Source organism: Prionailurus bengalensis, chromosome C1, assembly GCF_016509475.1.
Source record: "Prionailurus bengalensis isolate Pbe53 chromosome C1, Fcat_Pben_1.1_paternal_pri, whole genome shotgun sequence".
NCBI classification, from domain to species: domain Eukaryota; kingdom Metazoa; phylum Chordata; class Mammalia; order Carnivora; family Felidae; genus Prionailurus; species Prionailurus bengalensis.
This window is the reverse complement of record NC_057345.1, coordinates 26,720,789-26,745,882: the sequence shown is the minus strand read 5'-3', so window position 1 is coordinate 26,745,882 and position 25,094 is coordinate 26,720,789. Positions and strand designations below refer to the sequence as shown.

The window sequence follows — 25,094 nt, the reverse complement described above, 5'->3', positions numbered from 1 at the left end:
CAAACCCACTACCCACACTCACTCCTTTATAAGGCTTCTTGGTCCCTCATCCAGTGAGACCCCTGGGGGTCCCCCTATTCTTCCTAACAAGCCTGAATCCTGGAAAGAGTGCAGTAGACATTCTACTGAGATTCTGGCTAAATCAGTAAACTTTCATTCATTCATTCATTCATTTAGAAAATGCTCATTGAGCATCTCTTATATGACTGTTCCTATTAAAGGCTCATGGAAACATCAAAGACATGAGTCTTGCCCTCACAGAAGTTATGGCTTGGAAGGGAACCAAGGCAGTGAATAAATACTCCACAGAAAGAAATATGATCATGCATTATGGTGTAATATGTAATGGGATATTATTACATGTTATGGTGGGAATATGAAAGAAAAAATCTAAGAGAGAAGGGATCTTATTTAGGGTAAGTGGGTAATTCAAGGATTGACTGGGAATACTCAGGTGATGATTGTTGGTGGAAGGGTACCAGGAAGAGGGAATAGCATATGTGAAGGCACTTGGGCAGGACAGAGTTTGACATGCATCAGGAACCAAAAGAAGGTTCTGGGGCTGGTGTGGAACGAGATGGGGCAGTGGTGAGGGAGTGGATTGGAGAATAGGCAGAGGTCAGGTCATGCAGAGCACGGGCATGATAAAGAACTGGAATTTAATTATAACTAATGAGTAGCCATTAAAAGGTGAAAGAAGCATGACAGGATCTAATTTATGTTTACAAAAGATCACTAGCTGCTAAGTGGAGAATGAACTTGAGGGAAATAATAGTGAGTATGGGGAGTCTAGTAAGCAGGAATGTTTCCTGATACAGAAGAAAGGTGATAGAGCCTTTTGCATCATAGAGGACCTCTTTTTTCTATTTTATTTTCCAATTGGGCACTACCAGTGCACGGGAAGATTATAAAGTTTTATACGTTGATTTTTGTATTCAGCAGATTAGCTGCTGTCTCCTATTAGGACTCGTAGTTTGTCTGAAAATCATGATGGATTTTCTATATAGTTGATCATGTCTTCTGTAAATAAGGATATTTCTTTTAAATCTGTATTCTTTTAATTTCTGTTTCTTGCAATAATGCATTGTGTAGGACTTCTAGTTCACTGTGGAGTGTAGCAGTCTTGTCCCATTCCTGACATTGGTGGTTATCTTCTCAAATCCTGCTCACAAGTTAGGTGATGTTTGGTACAGTTTTAGGTGGATACTATTTATCAGGTTAAGGAAATTCCCTTCTATTCCCAGTTGGCTAAGAAGTTTCATTTTTATTTCCTTTTAAATAGAAAATGAGCTGGAATTTTATTGCATGCTTGTTCAGAATCTACTTGGATGATCATAGATTTTCTCCTTTCATCTGTAATGTGAATTATATTAATAGATTTTCCACGTTGATCCATTATTTCATTCCTGGGATGAACCCTGCTTGATGCTATGTCAGTTTGGATTAAGTTTTGCTGGAAGTAGCAGAGCCTCAATAGAATCTTTAAAAAAATTTTTTTAATGTTTATTTTTGAGGGGGGTGCAGAGAGAGAGGGAGACAGAGAGGATCCAAAGTGGGCTCTGTGCTGACCAGAGAGTTCAGTGCGGGGCTCGAACTTGTGAACTGCAAGATCATGACCTAAACCAAAGTCGGACGCTGAACTGACAGAATCACTCAGGTGCCTGGAACCTCAATAGTATCTTAAGTGAGTTTCTCCTTCACTTAGAAAAAGAAAGGCCTGGAGGTAGAAGTGCAGTGTCAGGATCCAGGCTTTTTCTATCTTGCTGGTCTTGCACTCTGTGCATCGCCTCCTTCCCAGGAGCTGATGCCCAAGCTCCAGCCAGTCCTATCTGTATTCTGAGAAGTACCAAGGAGGAAGAGAGGAGGGACACAGTCCTTCCTTGTAAAAAAGACTTTCTGAAAATTACATATGACATGCTCAGGTACATCACATTGGCTAAAACCTCATCATGTGGCATCTAGCTGCAAGGGAGGCTATGAGATGTATAGTCTTAGTTGGGAAGCAATGTACAACGAGCAGGGCACATTGCTGAAAATCAGGGTTCTTCTGGCTAAAGACAAAGAGAAGAATGGACATACAGAACTCTAGTGGCTTTTGTCACAGTCTTGCTGTATTATTTTTATATACATTACTGGATTTTTGAATAGCTACTACGTTAAGATGTTTTTTGGGTTAATTTTTGAGAGAGAGAGTGTGAGTGGGGTAGGGGCAGAGAGGGGGGACAGAGGATCTGAAGTGGGCTCTGTGCTGACACCAGCGAGCGAGATATGGGGTTCGAACTCATGAACCATGAGATGAACTTGGATGCTCAACTGACTGAGCCACCCAGGTGCCCCTACTTTAAGATTTTTATATCTGTGTTCATAAGTGATATTAGATGACGGTTTTTGCTTTATTGTTGTTATTCAGTTCAGGCATTTAGGTTATGCTGGAGTACTAAAATGAGTTTGGAAGCCTTATCTGTGTTTCTGTTCTTTGGAACAATTTGTGTAAAGTAGGAATTATCTATTTCTTAACGTTTTGGTAAAAGTTGCCCATAAAACTATCTAGGCCTGATGCCTTTGGGGCTAGGAGAAACTTTTTGAACTACAGCTTTAGTTTCTTTCATGGTTATTGACCTATTCAGGTTTTCTTTTTCTTCTTGAGTCAGTTCTGGTGATTTATATTTTTCTAAGAAATGGGCCATTATACAAAAAAAAAAAAAAAAGACAGTTTAAAAAAATTTTTTATAACACTTATTTATTTTTGAGAGAGAGAGAAACAGAGCATGAGTGGGGGAGGGGCAGAGAGATAGGGATACAGAATCGGAAGCAGGCTCCAGTCTCCGAACTGTCAGCACAGAGCCTGACATGGGGCTTGAACCCACAAGCTGTGAGATCATGACCTGAGCTGAAGTTAGATGCTTAGCCAACTGAGCCACCCAGGCACCCCAAAATGACAGTTTTAAAACATTTTTGGCACAAATATTCTTTGTCATAGTATTATAATTTTATAAGTTTTTATTGTATCTGTAGCTTATGCCCCTTCTTTTCATTCCTAATACCATATATGTATGTCCAATCTCTATTTCTTGATCAATGTTGTCTGAGGTTTGTATAGTTTATCATTTTAAATTTTTTTTTTTTCAACGTTTATTTATTTTTGGGACAGAGAGATACAGAGCATGAACGGGCGAGGGGCAGAGAGAGAGGGACACACAGAATCGGAAACAGGCTCCAGGCTCTGAGCCATCAGCCCAGAGCCCGACGTGGGGCTCGAACTCACGAACCGCGAGATCGTGACCTGGCTGAAGTCGGACGCTTAACCAACTGCGCCACCCAGGCGCCCCTAGTTTATCATTTTAAAGATATATATATTTTTAGAAGAAGTTATTTATTTATTTTGGGGGGGGCGCAGAGAGAGAGAGGAAGAGAGAGAGAATCCCAAGCACGATGTGGGGCTCAAACTCACAAACCGGGAGATCATGACCTGAGCTGAAACCAAGAGCCAGACGCTTAACCAGCTGAGTCACCCAGGTGCCCCTTAAAGTTATATTTTATCAGTCTTTAAGAAAACTAGCTTTTGGGTCATTAGCATCTCTATTCTTTCTTTTTTATCTTTGTTTCCTTTTTTTTTTTTTTTTTTTTTACTTTTGTGTTATTATTTTTCTTTTTCCTATCTTCTGTGACTTTTTAACAGTTTCCTGAACACTATTTCTTATTTTGTAACATGTGTTTTTAAGGCTATAAATTTTCCTTTTAACTATGCTGCTATAACTGTATTTCATAAATTTTGAGATGCAGTATTTTTATTGTTCAGTTCTAAATAGTTTGTAACTTTTATCCTAATTTCCTTTTTCACCTGTGAATTCCATGAATTATTTACAAGTTTTTGTTTTGTTTTGTTTTAGTTTCCAAATTATTTTGTGGGGGGTGGTGGGGAGCTATCTTTCCACTACTAATTTCTAAATTTGCTGCATGTGGTAATAGTATGCATTCGGTATATTTTTTATTCCTTAAAATTTGTTGAGACTTCCTCTCTCATATATACACTTATTATATAAATGGTCAGACTTCTAAATTATATTTTTCAAATGTTTAGCTTTCATTTTTGTTTAAATTTTTTAGCCAGTTCTGAGAGAGTTGTATTAAAAATGTCTCACCATGATTGTGGATGTGTCATTTTCCCTGGTACTTTTATTAGTTTTTTCTTCAGTTTGAGAGTGCTACTTAGAAGTATTCAGGCTTATGATTGTTATGTCTTCTTGGTGGGTTGCCCCTTTGATCATTAAATAGGCTGCTGATCATCCTTACTAATGTTTTTTTGCCTTGACGTCTATTTTGCCTGATTTTATCATTATGGTTGTTTTCTTTTGGTTAATTTTCCAAAATCTCCTTTTTCATACTTTGATTTTCAACCTCCTTATATCCTTTTTATTTTATTTATTTATTTTTTTTTTTAAATTTTTTTTTTTCAACGTTTATTTATTTTTGGGACAGAGAGAGACAGAGCATGAACGGGGGAGGGGCAGAGAGAGAGGGAGACACAGAATCGGAAACAGGCTCCAGGCTCTGAGCCATCAGCCCAGAGCCCGACGCGGGGCTCGAACTCACAGACCGGGAGATCGTGACCTGGCTGAAGTCGGACGCTTAACCGACTGCGCCACCCAGGCGCCCCCCTTATATCCTTTTTAGATCTGTTGCTTGTAAGCAGTGTGGGGCTAAAATTTAGTAGATGTATTTAGTCTATTTCTATATATACATATACATATACATATACATATACATATACATATATATTGATTACTCATTTATTTGGACTTCTTTTTATTATCTCTTTAACAATGCCTTTTCTATACCCCCCCCCTTTTTTCTTTTTTAAAGTAAGCTCTATGCCCCACATGGGACTTGAGCTCATGACCCTGAGATCAAGAGTCACATGCTGTACTGACTAAGCCAGCTAGGCACCCCGTCATGCTTTTTCGTTGCTTTCCTCCTCTCCTACTTCTCTGCCTTCTATTGAACTGATCAAATTTACTTTATTTCTTTTTTCCTTCTACTGCTTTGGAAGTTTACATTTTAGTAGTGATTTTCCTCAAATGTTTAGCAAATATACTTAGTTTCATATTTTTCTACTAAAGTCTAAAACCAGTGAGTATTTCTACCCTTCATGGGCAAACACCAAGAAGCTTGGAACACCTTAATTTCCTTCTTAACTCCCTCTTCCCATCTTCCATGTTGTATTTGTCTAGTATTTTGACTATACCTCCTTAAAAAAAAAACTCTGCTAAAGCAGCTGTTCTTATATCTTTCATGGTCTAATAGTTTAGATTTACAAGCATATTTTAGACCAACTTACATGTTCATTATTACTTGTTACTGCCCACTCCGTCCTCATGCGTTCAGCGTTTTCTGTGCTGAAGTACTGCTTCAGCTTGGGACCAGTTTTAGAGTCCATGTCTCTTCTTGAGGTTTCTGGATTTCAGTGCTAGCACTCACTGTAACTCATACCCACACACAAAACGGACTTCCAGGCCACATTTCTGAAGCATGACCTGCATTTTCTAGTCCACGTTTGTAAGTAAAATGACCCTTCGTGGCTGCTGGCTTTGTACATGGGGTCTCCTTCCAGCTCCCCAGGATGCACAGGTTTGGGGGCTTTCCTCTCTTCCTCCCTGAGCATTACCATCTAGCCTCTAGCATATGTCTGGCCCACTATTCCTGTGGCTCACTTGGCTTAGATTCCCTCTCACTTCTTAGGTTTTGAATTTCCTTTTTGTCTCTAGTACCTGATGATTTCTCTCTTTCTATTTTCAAGCTTGGCACTATAGCAGAAACACCGTTTGACTTTATTTTATCCAGTACTTCTCTGTGTTTCAGTGTGTGTGTGAGTGGGAGCTTTTCAAGTTAGTTCAGTCTGCCGTATTGATCAGTTGTCTGGACTAGGCTGATAGCAGTAGATATGGAGAGAAGCGGACCAATTTGAGAAGCATTTTGGAGCAAAGTCATGGAAGGACAGGGACAGGCTGAGGGGAGGTCTTTCTTGCTCTTGTGTAGGTATTCGTGGGGTCTTGGTGGGGTGAGCTGGTGAGGGGGAGAAGGTGTTGGATAAATGTCTAAAGAGCTGAATTGCCTGGGACAGGTGATCGTGCTGGGAATCCAAGGGGGTGACAGGTGGGGAGAGAAGAAATCTGGCGCATCTCTCTGGCCAGGCTCCCTTGCTTGTCTGCTGCAGGCATCCTTAGTTATCCACCTGCACTGTCCTTTGTGTCCCTTATGTCCCTGGCACTTTAAGTCTGACTTACCACACACCATGCCCCAAATGGTACATAAAAGCGAGCCATGACTACCAGCAGCCTTTCCAGGCAGACATCCAGGAGCCCCCACCTGCTGCCGCCCCATTTTCTTGGACTCTCTTGTTCTTACTCCTGTCTCACTGGCCCCGGTATCTGTCATCTCTCTCTGCCCATTGGTTTTAGAAATTGCCAGAAAGGAAAGGTCTCTCCTCTTCTGCCTTTCAGTGTGTTCCCTGCCAACCTGTTGGGTGAAGAGTTCAGATTTATTGCCCCTTAGACCTGTTGCCGGTGGGTTTTTTCCAGTTGCCCATAACCGTGGTGACTTGGCTTAGAACTACACAGGGATGGGTGGCTGTGGGTGCTTCTTCAGTTCCATCTCCGCTGCACCCCCAACTAAGATTCATTTGTCCACAGATATTTATTAGACCCCTATTATTTGTCAAGTACTATGCTGGGCACTGAGGATACAAAGGTAAGTGGAACCAGACAGCCCCTGCCCTGTGAAGCATACTGCCATGTTAAATCTGAGTAGCTCATAAATGATGTAGAGGTACAGCTGTGGTGGTACCACAAAGGAGAGGTATGTGCACAGTTGAGAGTGTATCGTAGGGGGCTTTGACCTAGTCAGGGTTTGGCGTGGCTTTCCTGAGGAAGTGACATTTGGGTAGAGATCTCGATGAATGGTTAATACAGTTTAACTAGGTGGAAGTGGGAGATAAGAGTGTTCTAGGCAGAAGGAACAGTATGTGCTAAGTCCCTGTGGTGGGAGGGAGCATACTTAAGAAACAGTTACCAGGGCTGTTTTAGGGCATCCTACAGCACCTGTCTACCCAGACCCAGCATACTCTGGGCCAGGATAAAAGAATGCATGGGAGGGCGCCTGGGTGGCTCAGGCGGTTAAGTGCCTGACTTCAGCTCAGGTCACAATCTCACGGTTCGTGGGTTCGAGCCCCGCGTGGGGCTCCGTGCTAACAGCTCGGAGCCTGGAGCCTGCTTCGGATTCTGTGTCTCCCTCTCTCTCTGCCCCTCCCCCACTCACACTCTGTCTCTCTGTCTCAAAAATGAATAAACGTTAAAAAAAAAAAAAAAGAATGCACAGGGATGCCTGGGTGGCTCAGTTGGGTAAGTGTCTGACTTCAGCTCAGGTCTTGATCTCATAGTTCATGAGTTTGAGCCCCATAATGGGCTCGCTGATGTCAGCACACAGAACCTTCTTCGGACCCTTTGTCTCCTTCTCTCTCTGCCCCTCCCCTACTCATGCTCTGTCTCAAAAATAAAAATAAACATAAAAAAAGAATGTATCACATGACCTTGCTAAATGTTAGAAGACTATTCCTGGGGCCCTTTAAGAACATAGAAACCATATGAGCTTTGCTTCAAACTCTAACTATGGGAATCCCCTCCTATCTTTTACCAGTAGATCCTTCCTATTAAGAGCTTGTCTTAAATTCCAGATTTAGCAAAAAGAAAACAAAATAAACAAAAAACACCAGAATGCTCAGTTAAGTCTGGTTGTCAGATAAACGATGAAGAGGTTTTAGTATATGGAGTTCCCCCAAATTGCATGAGATATACTAAAAAATTACCTGTTACTTATCTGAAATTCAAATTCAACAGGGGCTCCTGTATTTTATCTAACAACCCTACTTATACCCAGTTGTGCCCAAACAGGGCCACCTGGAGAACTCTATGGGAGGAAGGCAGCCCCCTCCCCACCCCACCCCACCCCACCCTTTCCTTAGCATCATGGTAATTTCTGACTTTGGGGCCTTGGGAATGGCATGTACTGAAAGAATAGAAGCCCCTGAGCCCTGGGAAGGAGGTTTCCATCCTCATGAATTTGTACTCCCAGAGCAGTCATGCGAAAGCAATGCACTGCTGATTGACCACAAGCCCTGGATGTGGATGCGGCCACTGCTCTTCTTAAATCTCCTACCCTGGCCCCACCTGTTACTGTCTTAGTCCCCAGGCTGGGGTGGTGGACTCAAGGCCCCTGATTGATGATATATATAAGCCTTTAGCTGCTTTCTCAGAGAGGGAGCCAGTACAATAGGTGTACCTTGCTGAAATGTCACTGCCCTTCCCCCTCCCTGCCCAGTTCCCTCCTTACACCCCCGCCAGCCTGCTGCCAAATACTCCTGGCAAAACCTCTTGACAACTCCTGAATGCTGAGCATTCCTTGGACGCTGTGTCTCTTGGGATAAACCAGTTTCTTCCCAGAGCCCTTTGTGTTATCCCTTAGAGAATCACAGTAGAAATGTCTCCCTGAAGTAACCATGTAACAACTTCCAGAATCATGAGGAATGTGATCATTGTCACCCCAAAGAGCTCGAGGGGGGAGGCTTCCTCAACCTTGTTAAAAAGCTTGGGGAGGGGCGCCTGGGTGGCGCAGTCGGTTAAGCATCCGACTTCAGCCAGGTCACGATCTCGCGGTCCGTGAGTTCGAGCCCCGCGTCCGGCTCTGGGCTGATGGCTCAGAGCCTGGAGCCTGTTTCCGATTCTGTGTCTCCCTCTCTCTCTGCCCCTCCCCCGTTCATGCTCTGTCTCTCTCTGTCCCAAAAATAAATAAACGTTGAAAAAAAAAAATTAAAAAAAAAAAAAAAAAAAAGCTTGGGGAGATGGGGCGCCTGGGTGGCTCAGTTAGTTAATTGTCCGACTTTGGCTCAGGTCATGACCTTGCGGTTTGTGGGTTCGAGCCCCGCATCAGGCTCTGTGCTGACAGCTCAGAGCCTGGAGCCTGCTTCAGATTCTCTCTCTCTCTCTCTCTCTCTCTCTCTCTCTGCCCTTCCCCCACTTGTGCTCTGTCTCTCTCTCTCTCAAAAATAAATAAAGTGTAAAAAAAAATTAAAAAAAAAAGCTTAGGGAGAAAATATTGTGACAGGCATTGTTAAGAAGTAGTGATGATTCACAACTGAAGCCAGTTTATATCCTGTGTTTACAGCTATTGGTGAGACCACAGCAAATACTGCCAAGAACAGAATTAAGTAGGGACATAAGCCCTGGACTGAAAATTCATCTGTTAGAGTTAGGATTAGGTTTGGCTGTAAGTTCCAGAAAACCCACAGTATGACAGAAGTTTATTTCCCTCTTGCATACAAGAAGTCTAGAGAGATTAGGTTGAGAGCTGGTAGGTGCTGTGCAGTGTCGGGACCCAGGCTTCTTCTATCTCATTACTTCTCCATCCTTAGCACTTGGCTTCCATCTCATATTCCCAGATGGCTGCTTGAGTCCAGCCATCACATCTGCATTCCAGTCAGCAGGGAGGAGGAAGGAACAAAGAAGGGTACATTTTCCTTTTAAGAACATTTCCTGGGAGTTGCACATACCCCTTCTGCTTATATCCTGTGAGCTAGACCTTAGCTATATGGCTATCCCTAGCTGCAAGGGAGACTGGTAAGAGAATCGTTATTCAAAGTGGCCATGTGTCCAGCTTAAAACTGTGGTATTCTATTACTAAGGAAGAAAGGGAGGATGGATATTGGGGGATGATTAGTGGTCTCTACCATCCTTCCTTCCAACCAGCCGACCCACCCACCCACCCATCCACCAACCAACCAACCACTCAGCCAACGTTTATGTGAGGAATGGCTCTATTTATAAGGGAGACAGAAATGCAAATAACTAACTATAATACAATGTGCTTTGGAGTACAAAAGAGGTTTTATTCAGAATGCCCTGTGAGAACAGATGGAAGTGATCAGCAGCAATCACAATAATTAATAACTACAATCCCTCACTGGGTTCTCAGTGCTACATTCCCACTATTGTATTTGTCTAGCTCCCTTTCTTTTCAGTGAGAGCTATAAACCTCCCTGCCTCCATACAATAGCTAACACTTACAATGGGTAGGCCAGGTGCTGTTCTAAGTTCTTTACATATATTATCTCACGAGAATCCTGTGATCATTCTCATTGATAGACAAGGAAACTGAGGCACAAGCTGTAGAGCTGAGTTTTGGATCCAGGCAGTCTGGCTCCAGGGAGCATGCGCTTAACCACTTTGCTGGGCCGCGTCCCCCTAAAGCTGCTCATTCACATTTCTTCCCCCGACCCCCCCACCCCCAAATATCCAGCCCACTCACTTCATTGTAACGATTGGGGTCATCTGTGGGACCTCTCTCCACTTCTGGACCGACCCCCACCTATTTGCATCCCTTCCCTCCTCTGCCATCAGTCCTGCCTGAGGTTAGGGCACTCCTCTTCCTGATTAAAGCTGCCCCTCTCCCACAATCCTGGGGAGGCAATGGAGTGTACTGCTGTAAGAGCTGGTCTCCACGACCAGACTGTACTAAAAATTGTTTTTGATCTTTAAAAATTTTTTTTTGAATTTTTATTTATTTTTTAATTTACATTCAAGTTAGTTAGCATATAGTGCAACAATGATTTCAGGAGTAGATTCCTTAATGCCTCTTACTCATTTAGCCCACCCCCCCTCCCACAACCCCTCCAGTAACCCTCAGTTTGTTCTCCATATTTAAGAGTCTCTTCTGTTTTTCCCCCTCCCTGTTGTTATATTTTTGCTTCCCTTCCCTTGTGTTCATCTGCTTTATGTCTTAAAGTCCTCATATGAGTGAAGTCATAGGATATTTGTCTTTCTCTGACTAATTTCGCTTAGCATAATACCCTCCAGTTCCATCCAGGTAGTGGCAAATGGGAAGAGTTCATTCTTTTTGACTGCTGAGTAATATTCCATTATATATATATATATATATATATATATATATATATATATATACACACACCACATCTTCTTGGTATATATTCATCCATCAATGGACATTTGGGCTCTTTTCATACTTTGGCTATTGTCGATAGCACTGCTGGAAACATTGGGGTGCATGTGCCCCTTTGAAACAGCATAGCTGTATCCCTTAGATAAATACCTAGTAGAGCAATTGTAGGGTAGTTCTATTTTTAATTTTTTGAGGAACCTCCATACTGTTTTCTAGAGTGGCTACAACAGCTTGCATTCCCACCAGAAGTGCAAAAGAGATCCTCTTTCTCCACATCCTCGCCAACATCTGTTGTTGCCTGAGTTGTTAATGTTAGCCTTTCTGACAGGCGTGAGGTGGTATCTCATTGTGGTTTTGATTTGTATTTCCCTAATGATGAGTGATGGTGAGCATTTTTTCATGTGTTGGTTGGCCATCTGGATGTCTTCTTTGGAGAAGTGTCTATTCATGTCTTTTGCCCATCTCTTCACTGGATTATTTGTTTTTTGGGTGTTGAGTTTGATAAGTTCTTTGTAGATTTTGTATACTAACCCTTTATCTGATATGTCATTTGTAAATATCTTGTCCCATTCTGTTGGTTGCCTTTTAGTTTTGCTGATTGTTTCCTTTGCTGTGCAGAAGCTTTTTATTTTGATGAGGTAGGTCCCAATAGTTCATTTTTGCTTTTGTTTCCCTTGCCTCTGGAGACATGTTGAGTAAGAAGTTGCTGTGGCCAAGGTCAAAGAGGTTTTTGCCTGCTTTCTCCTTGAGGATTTTGATGGCTTCCTGTCTTACATTTAGGTCTTAACTCCATTTTGAGTTTATTTTTGTGTATGGTGTAAGAAAGTGGTCCAGGTTCATTTTTCTGCATGTTGCTGTCCAGTTTTCCCGGCACCACTTGCTGAAGAGACTGTCTTTATTCCATTGAATATTCTTTCCTACTTTGTCAAAGATTAGTTGGCCATATGTTTATGGGAAAATTTTTTTAAATTTTTTTAGTGTTCATTTATTTGAGAGAGAGAGAGAGAGAGAGAGAGAGAGAGAGAGAGAATCTGAAACAGGCTCCAGGCTCTGAGCTGTCAGCACAGAGCCTGATGCGGGGCTCGAACCCATGAACCGTGAGATCATGACCTAAGCTGAAGTCAGATGCTTCACTGACTGAGCCACCCAGGCACCCTCCTCCCCCCAATTTTTTTTATGTTTATTTATTTTTTAGAGAGAGATGGAGACAGAGCATGAGTGGGAGAAGGGGCAGAGAGAGAGAGGGAGACACAGAATCTGAAGCAGGTTCCAGGTTCTGAGCTGTCAGCACAGAGCCCAACGCAGGGCTTGAACTCACAAACTGTGAGATCATGACCTGAGCCAAAGTTGGGCACTCAACTGACGGGGCCACACAGGTGCCCCGATAATGGTCTAATCTTAAGAGGCCACTTGTTCTCTTTAAGCCTCAGTATTCTCATCTGTAAGTAGGGATGATACTGACACTCTTATCGTGGGACTGTTTTTGAGGACTTAGCATGTTTTTATGCAAAATGCTAAGTCTAGCACACACTAAGTGCTCAAAGCATGTTAGTTATTATTTATTGCCCTTATGTTTGGTCCTTTGACTACTGCCTCTTTCCTCTCCAATCAGTTTTTCTTTACAGGTTGTGTTAGTTTCCTATTGCTGCTATAATCAATTATCACAGATTTAGCAGCATTGAAGAATACATTTAAAAATTTTTAAAAGTATTTATTTATTTACTTATTTACTTATTTATTTATTTAGAGAACATGCATGTGAGTAGGAGGGAGGGGCAGAGAGAGAGGGTGGCAGAGAATCCCAAGCAGGCTTCTCGCTTGGGAGAAGCGTTGGCAGAGCCCAATGTAGGGCTCAGACTCATGAATGGTGAGATCATGACCTGAGCCAAAATCAAGAGTTGGACAGTTAACCAACTGAGCCACCCAGGTGCCCCAATACATTTTTATTATATTACTTTTCTAGGGGTCAGAAGTCTGAACTGTGTTTCACTGGGCTAAAATCAAGGTATTGGCAGGACTCCTGGAGGCTCTGGGAAGAATCCATTGTGTCACTTTTTCCTGGTTTATAGAGGTTGTCAACATTCCTTGCCTTGTAGCCCACTTCTGTCTTCAGAGCCACAATGGCAGGTTGAGTCCCCACATTACATCACTCCAGCCTTGATCCTGTCATCCCATCTCCTTTGGTTCTGACTTTCCAGTCTCCCTCTTTCACTTATAAGGACCTTTGTGATTAAATTGGACACACCAGGATAATCCAGACTTTTCTCCTCATCTCAAGATACTTAATATAACCATATCTGCAAAGTCCCTTTTGCCACGGAAGGTAACCTATTCAGAGGTTCCAGGAGCTAGGACGTGGACCTCTTTGACCATTATGCTGCTTCCCCTGTAGGTTCTCTCCTGTCAAGATATGGCATGGGAGAACCATTCTAGACAAAATATCCCTCTCTTCCCCTCCCCCCGGCTTTATTGAGATACAATTGACAAATAGCCAAAATATCGCTCCCTTAAAGGTATACTGTTTTCTCTCTTCCTCGTTTCTCAACTAACCTTTTTGAAAGAATTGCCTTGGCTAGTTTTCTCCACCTCCTGACAACCTCCTGCCATCTGCCTCAGCCTCCATGCTCCACCAAACTGGCTCTTGCCCTGGTCTCCCGAGGCTTCCATATTGCCAAATCAGTAGACACCTTTAATTCTCAACTGGCTGTATTTTCCATGTCAATTGCTCATTCCTTCTTGAGACCCTTCTGTCTTCTCTCTGCCTTTAGGTGACTCTCCCCTGGTTTTCTTCCTCTTCCTCTGTGGCTTAGATGCCTCTGGGGCTACATTGTCTCCATCCACTCATGAAATGTCCATGTTCCCCAGGGCTTTGCATCTCTGTTCCATTGCTCTTTTCTTAGGTGATCATGTCCCACACTGCTGGTTTTATTCTCTATTTTTATTTTTAATTTTAAAAAATATTTTATTCTTTTCTTTTTTTAAATGCTTATTCATTTTTTTTTGAGAGAGAGAGACAGAGAGTGAGTTGGGGAGGGGCAGAGAGAGGGAGACACAGAATCCAAAGGAGGCTCCAGGCTCTGAGCTGTCAGCAGAAAGCCCGGTGGGGGGGCTCGAACTCATGAACCGTGAGACCATGACCTGAACTGAAGCTGGACGCTTAACCGACAGCCACCCAGGCGCCCCTAAAAGATTTTATTCTTAAGTCATCTCTACACCCCACATGGGGCTTGAACCTAACAACCCCCAGATCAAGAGCCGCACGCTCCACTGACTGAGCCAGCCAGGTGCTTTACACTGCTGCTTTTAAATACTACTTGCACGGGGTGCCTGGGTGGCTTAGTCGGTTGGGCAACCAAATTCGGCTCAGGTCATGATCTGACAGTTCATGGTTTTGAGCCCTGCGTCGGGCTGTGTGCTGAAAGCTCAGAGCCTGGAGCCTGCTTCCGATTCTGTGTCTCCCTCTCTCTGCCCCTCCCTTGCTTGTGCTCTGTCTCTGTCTCTCTCTCAAAAATAAACAAATATTTTTAAAAATTAAAGAAAAATACCACTTGCACAAGGTTGACTGACTCCTGCTGAAACTCTGCCACTTTCTGACCCCCTGCTGGGAGTATTGGTAAAGAGTGTGCTTCTAGTATTCCCATAAGCTCTAACTTTTTTGGTCTTCCTTGAGGTAGACATGGTGAAGAGGCTTCATTGAGGCCAGCCTGGAGCACTTATGCAAGCTTCTGTTCCAGCCCATGTGGCCTGTTTCCATCAAGACAGAATGTAATCTTCTCAGGATCCCCTCAGAGGTGAAAGGCAGCACACCAGTGGTGCTGAAGGACAGAGCCACATTCCATGAGGGTACCAGGGAGGCAAACAGGGAAGGCAGGTCTTCAATAATGTCTTTTACTGGGGCAAGCCCCACCTTTACCTGTGTGGTTTGCAACGGCTGGAGCTCTGACGGAGCCAAAGGTTAACGGGAGCTCAGAGGCACAGAAATATTCAAGATGGATATTTTGAAAGTGCATCCCAACAGTTCAGTTAGACACACAAGACTCTCACCTGAAACCGAGAACAATTTAACTGAACTGGGGGTGGGGGGTGGGGGGGCTGTCTCCAAATGCAAGAAGGCTGCTGAGGGAGATGCAGTGCTGAGGATGGTCTTGGGGGCAATCAGGAGGCTCAGAGAGGAAGACATGACTTGAGTAGGGAATGGACAGGGAGGGATGGAGGAGGAGGAGGAGGAAGACCGTTTCAGAAAGGCTTAGAGTCAGGGCCAGTGTAATTGACTTGGGGAATAAGGAGAATGCAGGGGGCGGTGAGGTTAGAGAAGAGGACTGCTTCCAGACTAGATGCTAGCATTGGGGAAATACCAGCAGAGGAAACCTGAACTTTATGTTGTTGGCAGTGGGGAGCTATGGAAGAGTTTGGGGCATGGGAATGAGCTGGGCAGAGATCAGCTTTAGGAAGACTGCTCCAATCCTGAATGGATTGGAGGGAGGGAACATTACCTCAATGGTGAGGGAATGTTGGGCCCCTGATCTGAAAATATGCAAGGTATAATTTTTGAGAGAGGAAGTACCTTAGTGATTTTTGGTCCATTCCTGTCATTTTATATAGGATGTATGTGTGCATGTATGCTTATGTATAATTATATATATTGTATGATATATTTTACACACTAGACGGAGGGGAGTAACTCCCCAAAGGCACACAGCAACAAAGCCAGCGTTAGAACTCAGATCGGATTCCTCATCTAGTGCTTCTCTTTGGTGCTGTGCTGAGTGGAGACGGAAGTGTCTTAAAAGGAGTCTGGTCCAACATCAAGGCAGAGGCTGATAGAAATCTTGACCAGGGCAGGACAGAGCAGATGCCAGGGTAAAGATCATGTGGGAGGCAGTGCGGATATGTTCTTGCTTTCTCTCTCTCTGGGTGGGGGTTGGGACATAGGGCTTGTTGGAGACTGCACATGAGTGCATCTCTCTTTCCTGGGTCCTGCAGCATCCTTCTGGGCCTGGTTTCTATGGCAACAGGCTCCCAGCAGGCAGCCCGCCAGCTGGAGGGAAGCAGGCAGGCAAGACAGGCAGGGAGAGGAGGCCTGGGCAGCAAGAGGAAGGCTGAAGTTGTGGGGGTTGAAGGAGACTCCTGGGAAGCTTGAGGGGTCCCTAGAGCTGGCCCCCCAAGTTCCCCTCTCTTTAGACCGTAATGGGGTGGAGGTAGCTTAGGACATATGGGTCTTTCTTTTTTGGTCTGGAAACTTCCAGACGTCAAACTTCTGTTCACCCCTTCCCACCACCCCCACATCTCCTGACTCCCACTTCTTCAAGCATTGTCTGACCCCAGCTCCATGCACTTCAGAGGCTACTGACTTCTTCATAGGAAAGAACTCTGAACTGAGGAGGGGGTGAAACAGAAGAAAGCCCACTGACTTTCTGTTTTGCAGAGGATTTGCATATTAACTCAAAGACAAGAAATTTCCAGGCCCTATGTCATTCCTGCCAACAACTTAATTCAACTCCACTGGCACTGGCTGACTGTGTCTGGCCAGGTTCTGGGCTGAGCTGTGGGGCTCCCTAGAGAAGTCCTTTCAGCTGCAGGCCCCCCCCACCCTCTGGCCGCTCCAAGGCAGTTCTTCCTGATGTTCCAGCAGCTGGTGTGCTGGGAGATGCTTGGGCTGTGGAGCCAGCAGCCGTGGGTCCAAATCCTGGCTCAGCTGTTTTGTAGCTGGGTGACCAATGGCCTCTCTGGGCCTTAGTTTACTCGTTTCTGAAGGGCTGAAGACAAACCCAGGCAGTTGTTGTAAACTAGCAAAGGCATGCTGTTTGTCCAAATGCTGAAATGTTTCTGTGTTCATTGGTAAAGAGCCACCACCCTGGTCCCTCTCTCGCCCTACTGCTTTGCCCCTTGCTTCTGCAAGGCCGTGCTCTGAGCACTTTGGGTGCGTCCATCCTGATTTCTGTATGCCAGCATCTTTTCTGCCCACCGAGTACAGATTGTTAAATATTCTGAATACCACCCCTGTCCAGAGGCAGTGCAACAGGAATTCTGTACCCACCTACAAGGGCTGGTATAGTTCAAGGTCGTGGATTAGTGTCCATCACATTGTAGGTTTCTTTTCTTCTTCCTTTTCCTTTGGGCCTGGGGTGGGGGTGAGGATGGCGATGAGAGCAGGAAGGGGCAGGGATGACAGACACCTCTCTCACCAGGCGGGCAAGGTTCAAGCGCTCCAACAGTGTGACGGCGGGTGTGCAGGCAGACCTGGAGCTGGAGGGCCTGGCTGGCCTGGCCACAGTGGCCACAGAAGACAAGGCCCTGCAGTTTGGACGTTCCTTCCAGAGGCACGCTTCTGAGCCCCAGCCAGGGCCCCGGGCCCCCACCTACTCAGTCTTCCGCACGGTCCACACACAGGGCCAGTGGGCCTACCGCGAGGGCTACCCACTGCCGTACGAGCCGCCGGCCACCGATGGGTCGCCAGGCCCTGCCCCTGCCCCCACCCCTGGCCCCGGGTCCAGCCGTCGGGACTCCTGGATGGAGCGCGGCTCACGTAGCCTCCCCGACTCAGGCCGCACGTCCCCCTGCCCTCGGGATGGCGAGTGGTTCATCAAGATGCTGAGGGCGGAGGTGGAGAAGCTGGAGCACTGGTGCCAGCAGATGGAGCGCGAGGCGGAGGACTATGAGCTGCCGGAGGAGAGTGAGTGGGGGACCCTGTGTGCGCGAAGAGATCACCACTGGGGGTGGGCGGAGAGCCGTGGAACAGGGGGGCCCTCTGGTTGGGCTTGAGTGTGCCTCTGTGAGGACTTTGACCTCCATACGTCTCCCCTTGGCAGCATGGCATGCTGGGAGCTCTTGGAAGGAAGTGGGGAGCAGCTTCAGAGGCTGAGGTCAAGGTCGGACAGGGAAAGTGACCAGATGAAGGAGCTGGGCCTCTTAGGAGATGGCTGCCAGTCCAAGTCACCCAGTCCATGGGGATCAAGGGGACTCTGTTCTCATCTGAGCTGGTGTGGGAGTCCAGGTCTGATCTAGCGAGTGGGACCATACTTCAAGGCAGAGGGCAAGGCAGTGCATGATGTTAGATCACTGTCTGAGGCCTAGGTGAAGGAGACACAGCCCTGGACTGAGGGAGGCCATGGCCCTTCTCTGCAAATCCATCTGAGGGGAGACAGTCATACGTCAGAATCCCTACATTTATGGAATAGTGACTAAGAAGACAAGAGTCAGGCATATGAAAATTTCCATAATTCTTAATGAGCCAAGGAGTCCTATACTGATGAGTGACAAAATTCGACCGATGGTGGTCATCGAGCTAGTGCCTGGCTAAGCCTAAAGGGGCCAAGTTGGGGCTGGCTTCCGCCTGTTCCATGACATGGGAGGGAAGAGAGACACAGGAGCATAGGTGCTTACGAAATGGAGGTTGTATGAAGGAAGAAACACTGGTGTCTGAGGATACAGCTGGCCTGGTGAAATGGGGTAGGAGCTGTTTGTTAGGAACTTGAGGATGGGATGGGGAGGGGACTGGAGGAGACAGACAGACAGAGAGTGCCAGATACGGGAAGGTTGAGTCATTCAGGGCAGACATCTTGGAGGCTGGGAAAGGAGAGTCATCCGGCCCTTCCCTGAATCTCCTTCTGCTCTCCAGTCCTGGAGAAGATCCGCAGTGCAGTGGGCAGTACACAACTTCTCCTGTCCCAGAAAGTTCAGCAGTTCTTCCGGCTGTGTCAGCAAAGCATGGTGAGTGCCCATGGGCTAGAGCCTACCAGGTGTGCGTATGCCTGGAGGTGAGACCAGGTGTTTGTGCCCAACAGGGAGAGGCCTGGGCTCGCTCTTGTCTCCCTGTCTCTCATCCCCCCACCCCACTGTCCCAGGTTGAACTTCCTGACAGTGAGGGTGGATGGGGCTTTCTCTGGTCCTGGCTGGGGCACAGATCTTCCTGACTGGCTGCCTCTCCTCTGTCTCTCTCCACTAAAGGACCCCACTGCGTTCCCCGTGCCCACCTTCCAGGACCTGGCGGGTTTTTGGGATCTCCTGCAGCTCTCTATCGAGGATGTGACCCTCAAGTTCCTGGAGCTACAGCAACTTAAGGCCAACAGCTGGAAACTCCTGGAGCCTAAGGTAGGGGAGAGTCCCTTCAAGCCAAAAGGACAGACTGGAAAATGCCCTTCCCCAGACAGACCTGTTGTGGGGAGAGGCAGGGGAACAGAGGACATTCACAGGGAGCAAAGGCAGTCCTGGACAGGTGATGGTGACCATCTTCTTTCAATATGATCCCACTCTTGGTCACTGCCATCTGCTTGGCCCTGTGCTCATCACTGCCTGAGCTGCCAGAGCCCCGAGGTGGCTGCAGCCGCCTAGGACCAGCTGTAGTTTGAAGAAGCAGAGGAGCGAAATTCCAGACTGCCCTTAGCTTGGACCTAGGCACAGCGGGGACCTTGGCGGGCCCGTCAGCCCTCACTTCACTAGAGGTTGTCTGTGATGAGGCCCAGACGTCTAGTAGCGAACCCCCATTTCCTTGCACGAGTCAGGGAAGCCGCACTCCTCCCGACTGGGGGGATATCGCCCACTTCCCACCGTCTCGGAGGAGCGAGCCCTCTGATGCGAGTAGTCGCGAACGGCGACACCAGGGGGCGCCCGGTTTCCTAATTTTTAATGAAAAGTGGCTTTTGACCTTGCCGCAAGCACCCCCGGGACTTCTTGGCCGGCGTCGGTGGTGGCGGCGGCTTCGGACGGTTCTCCCGCGCGGGAGCCTGGTGTCAGTCCCACGGGAGGCGGGATCGGGGGTGGGGGGACCCCGACCTCCAGACTGAGCCGCCGCCCCCTCTCCCGGCAGGAGGAGAAGAAGGTCCCTCCGCCGATACCAAAGAAGCCCTCGCGGGGCCGGGGCGTGCCGGTGAAGGAACGCTCCCTGGACTCGGTGGACCGGCAGCGGCAGGAAGCGCGCAAGCGGCTCCTGGCGGCCAAGCGCGCCGCCTCCTTCCGCCACAGCTCGGCCACCGAGAGCGCCGACAGCATCGAGATCTACATCCCCGAGGCCCAGACCAGGCTGTGACCGGCCCGGCCCGCCCAGCCTGGGCCCGGGCCCGCGGTTTTCTACCCGTACTGTACACCCAGCGTCGAGGTCACTGTGAACGCGGGCCGCCCCGTGCGCCCGCCCCGCCGGCACCGCACGCCCCGGCCCCTCCTGCCCGTCACACTCTCGTGGGTTTTTTACCTTCCTGACCCCACGCGAAGGCGCCCGGGCTGGGCTGGGGGCCGTGCCTCTCCGCCCTGCGCCCCCACCTGGACTCCCCTCCCTCCTGGTCCGACGCTTCGTCCCCACCTCCTCCCCACGGGCACCATCTCTGCCATTACTACCCCCCACGGGCCAGGCCGGGCCGGGTCCCCCATCTGGGCTCTGCGTCCCCCCCACCCCTCCCCCCACCCCGCGGGGCTGGGCTTCGTGGGGATCAAGCTTCGTGGCTTTTTATGAAGAATCCCGAACCCCACCTAGGAGCCTGCCCCACCCTCCCAGGGGCTCCACCCTCAGCCCTCAGCCCACCGGGCCCAGGGACCACAGTGGCTGGACCAACCCAGGACCAGGGCGCCTGGGCCTCTCCCCTTTCCCAGCTGCTGGGGAGGGGAGACGGGGCTTCCCCTCACCACACCTGTGGCTGTTCCCACATCCCCTTGAGTATCCCAGGAAAAATAAAACGGCAGAACTGCACTCGAGCCGGCTGCTCTCTCCAGAAGGAGCCACCTCTGCCCCGTGCATGGGAGCTGGGGGTGGTCGGGAAGCGGGTGGTGGGAGGGGAGGCCGGTAGCCGCTCTTTTGATATGGGGAGAGCCCAGTCGCCTGAGCCAGCTGGGGCAAAGGGGATTCGGCCCCCTGGTGGCTGCGAAGGATCTGAGCCCTACTGGAGGGGCCCGGGGGCAGTGAAGAAGGGAGGGTTTCCTCCTCACTCCTCCTCCTAGTTTAGTCCATTTCTCTGCCTCTCAATGCTCCCAGGCTTCCCTCCACCAACAGGGCAACCCAGAGTCCAAAGCCTGGTTCACCGGCAGGCCTGCGCTCAATAAACAGGGTTTGCTGTTATTCTTAGACATGGATGGATACTGGTTTCCCTTCCCCGAAGGGTCCGGTGTTCCCTCTGTTCCACTCACTACTGATCAGCAGCAGAAACATTATTCAATTTAGTGTTGTCACATTTTTCTGATGCCTCCTCTGGGTGGGCACTTTGGGGGGGGGGAGGGGCAACAGAACTTTCCTGGGAAGCTAAGAAGAAACCCAGACCTGGTAGTGATGGCTAATGTTTATGGGATGTTTGCTCCGGGTCAGGCAGGGGGAGAGCGATTTACATGAATGGAGCTCATCCTTATGACAGGTGAGAGAGCTGAAATCCCGGACAGGTTCAGTGACCCGTCCAAAGTCACAGGCAGGGCTCATAGTGGTGGACCCAGGTCTGTCTAATGCCAAACCGTGAGCTTTTAGCTCTACAGCTTTCCCAGTCCAGAAAGGGTTTGATGACAGCTCCCACCCTGTCTGGCAACCCCTTCTGGTCCTTGGGGTTGATGTGTCACCCTGAGGCAGGAAGAAGAGCCATCCAAGTCTCTGACTGCCTTTTTGGGCCACATTGGACTAGCCAGTTCTCATTCATTTATTTAGCAGGTATTTATCAAGAACCACTGTTGGCACTGGCCAGCACCTGGAACATAGCCCTGAACAAGTGTAGTTGCTATCCTATGGCACTAACGGTCTTATGGGAAAAACAGATAAGTAAACAAGCAGTTACGGAATAAGGGTGAATGATGGAAAGAGCCACTGGAGCAGTGCCAGGGCTGGGAAGAATGTTCCAAGGTCTGATAACAGCTGTGCAAAGGCCAGGAGGAGGGAAAGCATTGGGAGTGCAAAGGCTTGACCATGCTGGGCTTTTGGGTCAACTTGAGGAGAGTGGGTCTGGGTCCGGAGAGCCACGGGGAGCCACGGAAGGGTTTTGAATAGGAGAGTGGCAGAAGCAGCTATTTTCCAGGCTGGTGTGGGAGACCACCTGAAAAGCATGAGGTCGTACACACACACACGCCTAGATGAGGCCACTGGAAGGTAGAGAGGAGCCCTATATGTTCCAAATTCCCCAAAGTGAGTCAGCTTGGAGCTGATCCCAAACAGATTCCTGGGCCCTGTCCAAGACTGTGAATAGACTCTCTGCCCCCAAATGAGTCTTTAACAAGTGTGCCAGGTGATTTTGATGGGCAGCCAGGTTTGAGAACATTTAGGTTGGATGACTGTCCAAAAGTTTCAACTAGAAATGCCCATTTGTCTATTTCCCCTGGACTTGCCAAGTGAGCCTTTGGCTGGGTCACTTTACTTCTCTGAGATGGAGTTTTCTCATCTCTAAAATTGGGTTTGAACTGGATGATACTCAGAGCAATCCTCTGGAGTGGATATTGTTACCATCATTTACAGCTGAGAAAACAGGCTTTCAGAATTTAAACTTACCCCAAATCACAAAACTGAGAAGTGGCTTCGTCTGAGTTTTACCATCTGCACTATACAGCTCTTTATGGGTCTATGTCTTTTCCCAGAAACTGGGCTGGGTTTTCCAGGACCATGAGGTATATGGGACTGGCATAGAGGAACAGGACAGCCCTGAACAAGTGTAATGGGCATCTTGCTACAGACAGGACGTCTACATCTCCCCATGTGGGGCTGATGTGGCAGGGAGTCCCTGGATGTTGAGGCCTGGGGAGATGTGCTGGGCTCCACGGGCAAGTGAAGGGTTAGATCCAGCCCCTTTGCTTAAATTGCTCCCTGTTTGGCCATAGCCAGGCATATAAACAGACAGGTACATACAAAGGGAGGCCTCTCCCAGAGGGGCTGAGGAGACCAGAGGATAGAGCCTCTAGCAGCCAGTTGATTCTAGGAAAGCTTTCTGCAAGAGAGGCGTTTTGAACTGGGTCTTGCAGGATAAGTTAGAGTTTTGCAGCAGAGGAAGAGAGGGAGGACGTTCATTTCAGGCAAAGGGACCAGCTGGGGCAAACGAATGGTAGGGTAAGTGTATGTGGGGTCATGGGAAGAGCAGAGACTGGCAGTAGGTGACAGGCTCAGAGAGAGGCCAGAAGGGACCCATGAGAAGAGAGGGAATTTTAGCTGGAGATTTCAAGGTTTTATTTAAGGTTTTGAAAGACCCTTTGGCTAAGAATGGAAATGGACTGGGGGGAACAATGGAAAGCAGGAAGACCACTCAGGGAGTTGCTAAGGTGGTCCAGGTAAGAGATGATGAAGAACTTCAGAGACATTCCAGAAAGCATAAGCTGGGTTTGGGGAATAATGCAAAGACAAAGAGATTTTGAAGGTGTCATTTAGGTTTTTGGCTTAGGGAATAAGTAAAGCCTTCAGTGGACACAGGCATTACAGAAGGAGGAAGCAATTTGGGGAATACTGAACATACCAGTGACCGTTTACTGAGCACTCGGGGCGGGGGGGCAAGCACTGTGCCAAGCACTTTATACACAGAAGGTGATATAATACTCAGAACCACCCTAGGAGATGGGAACTTATTGCCTGTGTTTAAACAAAGGATGTAAACAGCTTTTCTGAGATTAGCAGGCAGCAGGGCCAGAATTTGAACCCACATTTGATTCCTAAGTCTGTACGCTAGAGCTCCACTCAGTTCTGCTTGACGGAACTACCAGCCATCCCTTAAGACTCAGCTCAAGGGTAGGTGCCTCTGGTGAGCACTCTCTGATTCTTCCTGGGCTCCTCCTCTGGGCTACTTGTGCATGCTTCTGTTGTCACTCCCTTGGCAGTTCACAGACCCCTCTGCTTTCAGGGCCGGGCAATCTCTTCAGAAAACTCCTGGGACAGGGGTGGTCACAGTCAATTTTGCATCCCCATTGCCTAGAACATGTGGATTGGCTGACTGAATGCTAATTATTCTAGGCAATTCTATTTCCTTCTCCTCTCTTTTGAGGAACAAGTTCTGCTAATAATGGTTTCTTACACATTTACGTGTTTCTTTATACTGTTCCTTCCTCTCTATCTCCACTTCCAGAGCGTAGCACTTTTTTTTAAGTTTATTTATTTATTTTGACAGAGAGGGTGGGAGAGGCAGAGAGAGAGGGAGAGAGAGAATCCCAAGCAGGCTCCAGGCTGTTAGTGCAGAGCCTGACACAGGGCTCTATCTCATGAACCGTGAGATTACAACCTGAGCTGAAATCAAGAGTCGGACACTCAATTGACTGAACCACTCAGGCACTCCAGCACTGACTTCTTGGAGATCATAGAGGAAGGGCAGCTAAGTGATGCCCTAAGCAATCTAGGAGGCTTCCTGTTTGGAGGTGTCCCTGAAGCTGGAAAAATGAGCCAGAGCTACTTTGGTAAAGAAAGGTGGGAGGGGCACTCCAGGTAGATGAAAAAGCATAGTAAAAGAAGGCACAGAGGTGTGAACTGTTTGGTCTGCATGGAGGAATATGAGTTTAGCCTGCGTCCTACAGATAAACATGCTTGGCTGAGACTCGTGGAACAGATGTCAGAGGGGCTAGTGGGGGGTTACGGAACTTGAGCTTTGGTGTTTTTCTCTACACAGTTGACCCCTGAACAATGAGGGCATTAGGGGTACCCACCTCCTGAACAGTCTAAAATCCGTGTGTAACTTTTGATTCGCCCAAAACTGAACTACCAATAGCCTACTTTTCACCACAAGCTTTACAGATAACCGTTGATTAACACATATCTTGTATATTATATATATATATATATAATGTACTGTCTTCCTACAATAAAATAATCTGGAGAAAAGAAAATGTTATTAAGAAAACCATAAGGAAGAAAAATATATTTATGGTACTGTACTGTATTTATTGCAAAAAATCCGTGTATAAGTGGACCCACACAGTTTCAAACCCCTGTGGTTCGAAGGTCAACTGTATGTGATCAAATACGTGTCTGTACAGGGCATAGTGGATACAGGGGGAGTGAATACTTGTATCTGAGGGGTCAGATAAGACTTAGGTTTTACTGCATTTCAATTTTTTGTATACCAACGATAGTACCATTTATTTCCCTGTTGCTCTGTGCCTGGCACAGCACTTTACATGCATTATCTCATCAAACCCTCCCAACCTTCTGTGAAATAGGT

General features: G+C 47.4%; 1 protein-coding gene across 1 annotated transcript in view; it reads left to right on the top strand.

The window, feature by feature from the left end:
• The window catches only part of DLGAP3 (DLG associated protein 3), a 62,758-nt gene extending 42,072 nt beyond the window's left edge, over positions 1-20,686 (top strand). Inside the window, 4 exon segments of the mRNA XM_043574426.1 lie at positions 17,196-17,680; positions 18,626-18,717; positions 18,955-19,098; positions 19,814-20,686. Of these exon segments, the coding sequence (XP_043430361.1) occupies positions 17,196-17,680; positions 18,626-18,717; positions 18,955-19,098; positions 19,814-20,032 (940 nt within the window). The 3' untranslated portion in view covers positions 20,033-20,686.
• The last annotated feature ends 4,408 nt before the right edge of the window (positions 20,687-25,094 follow it).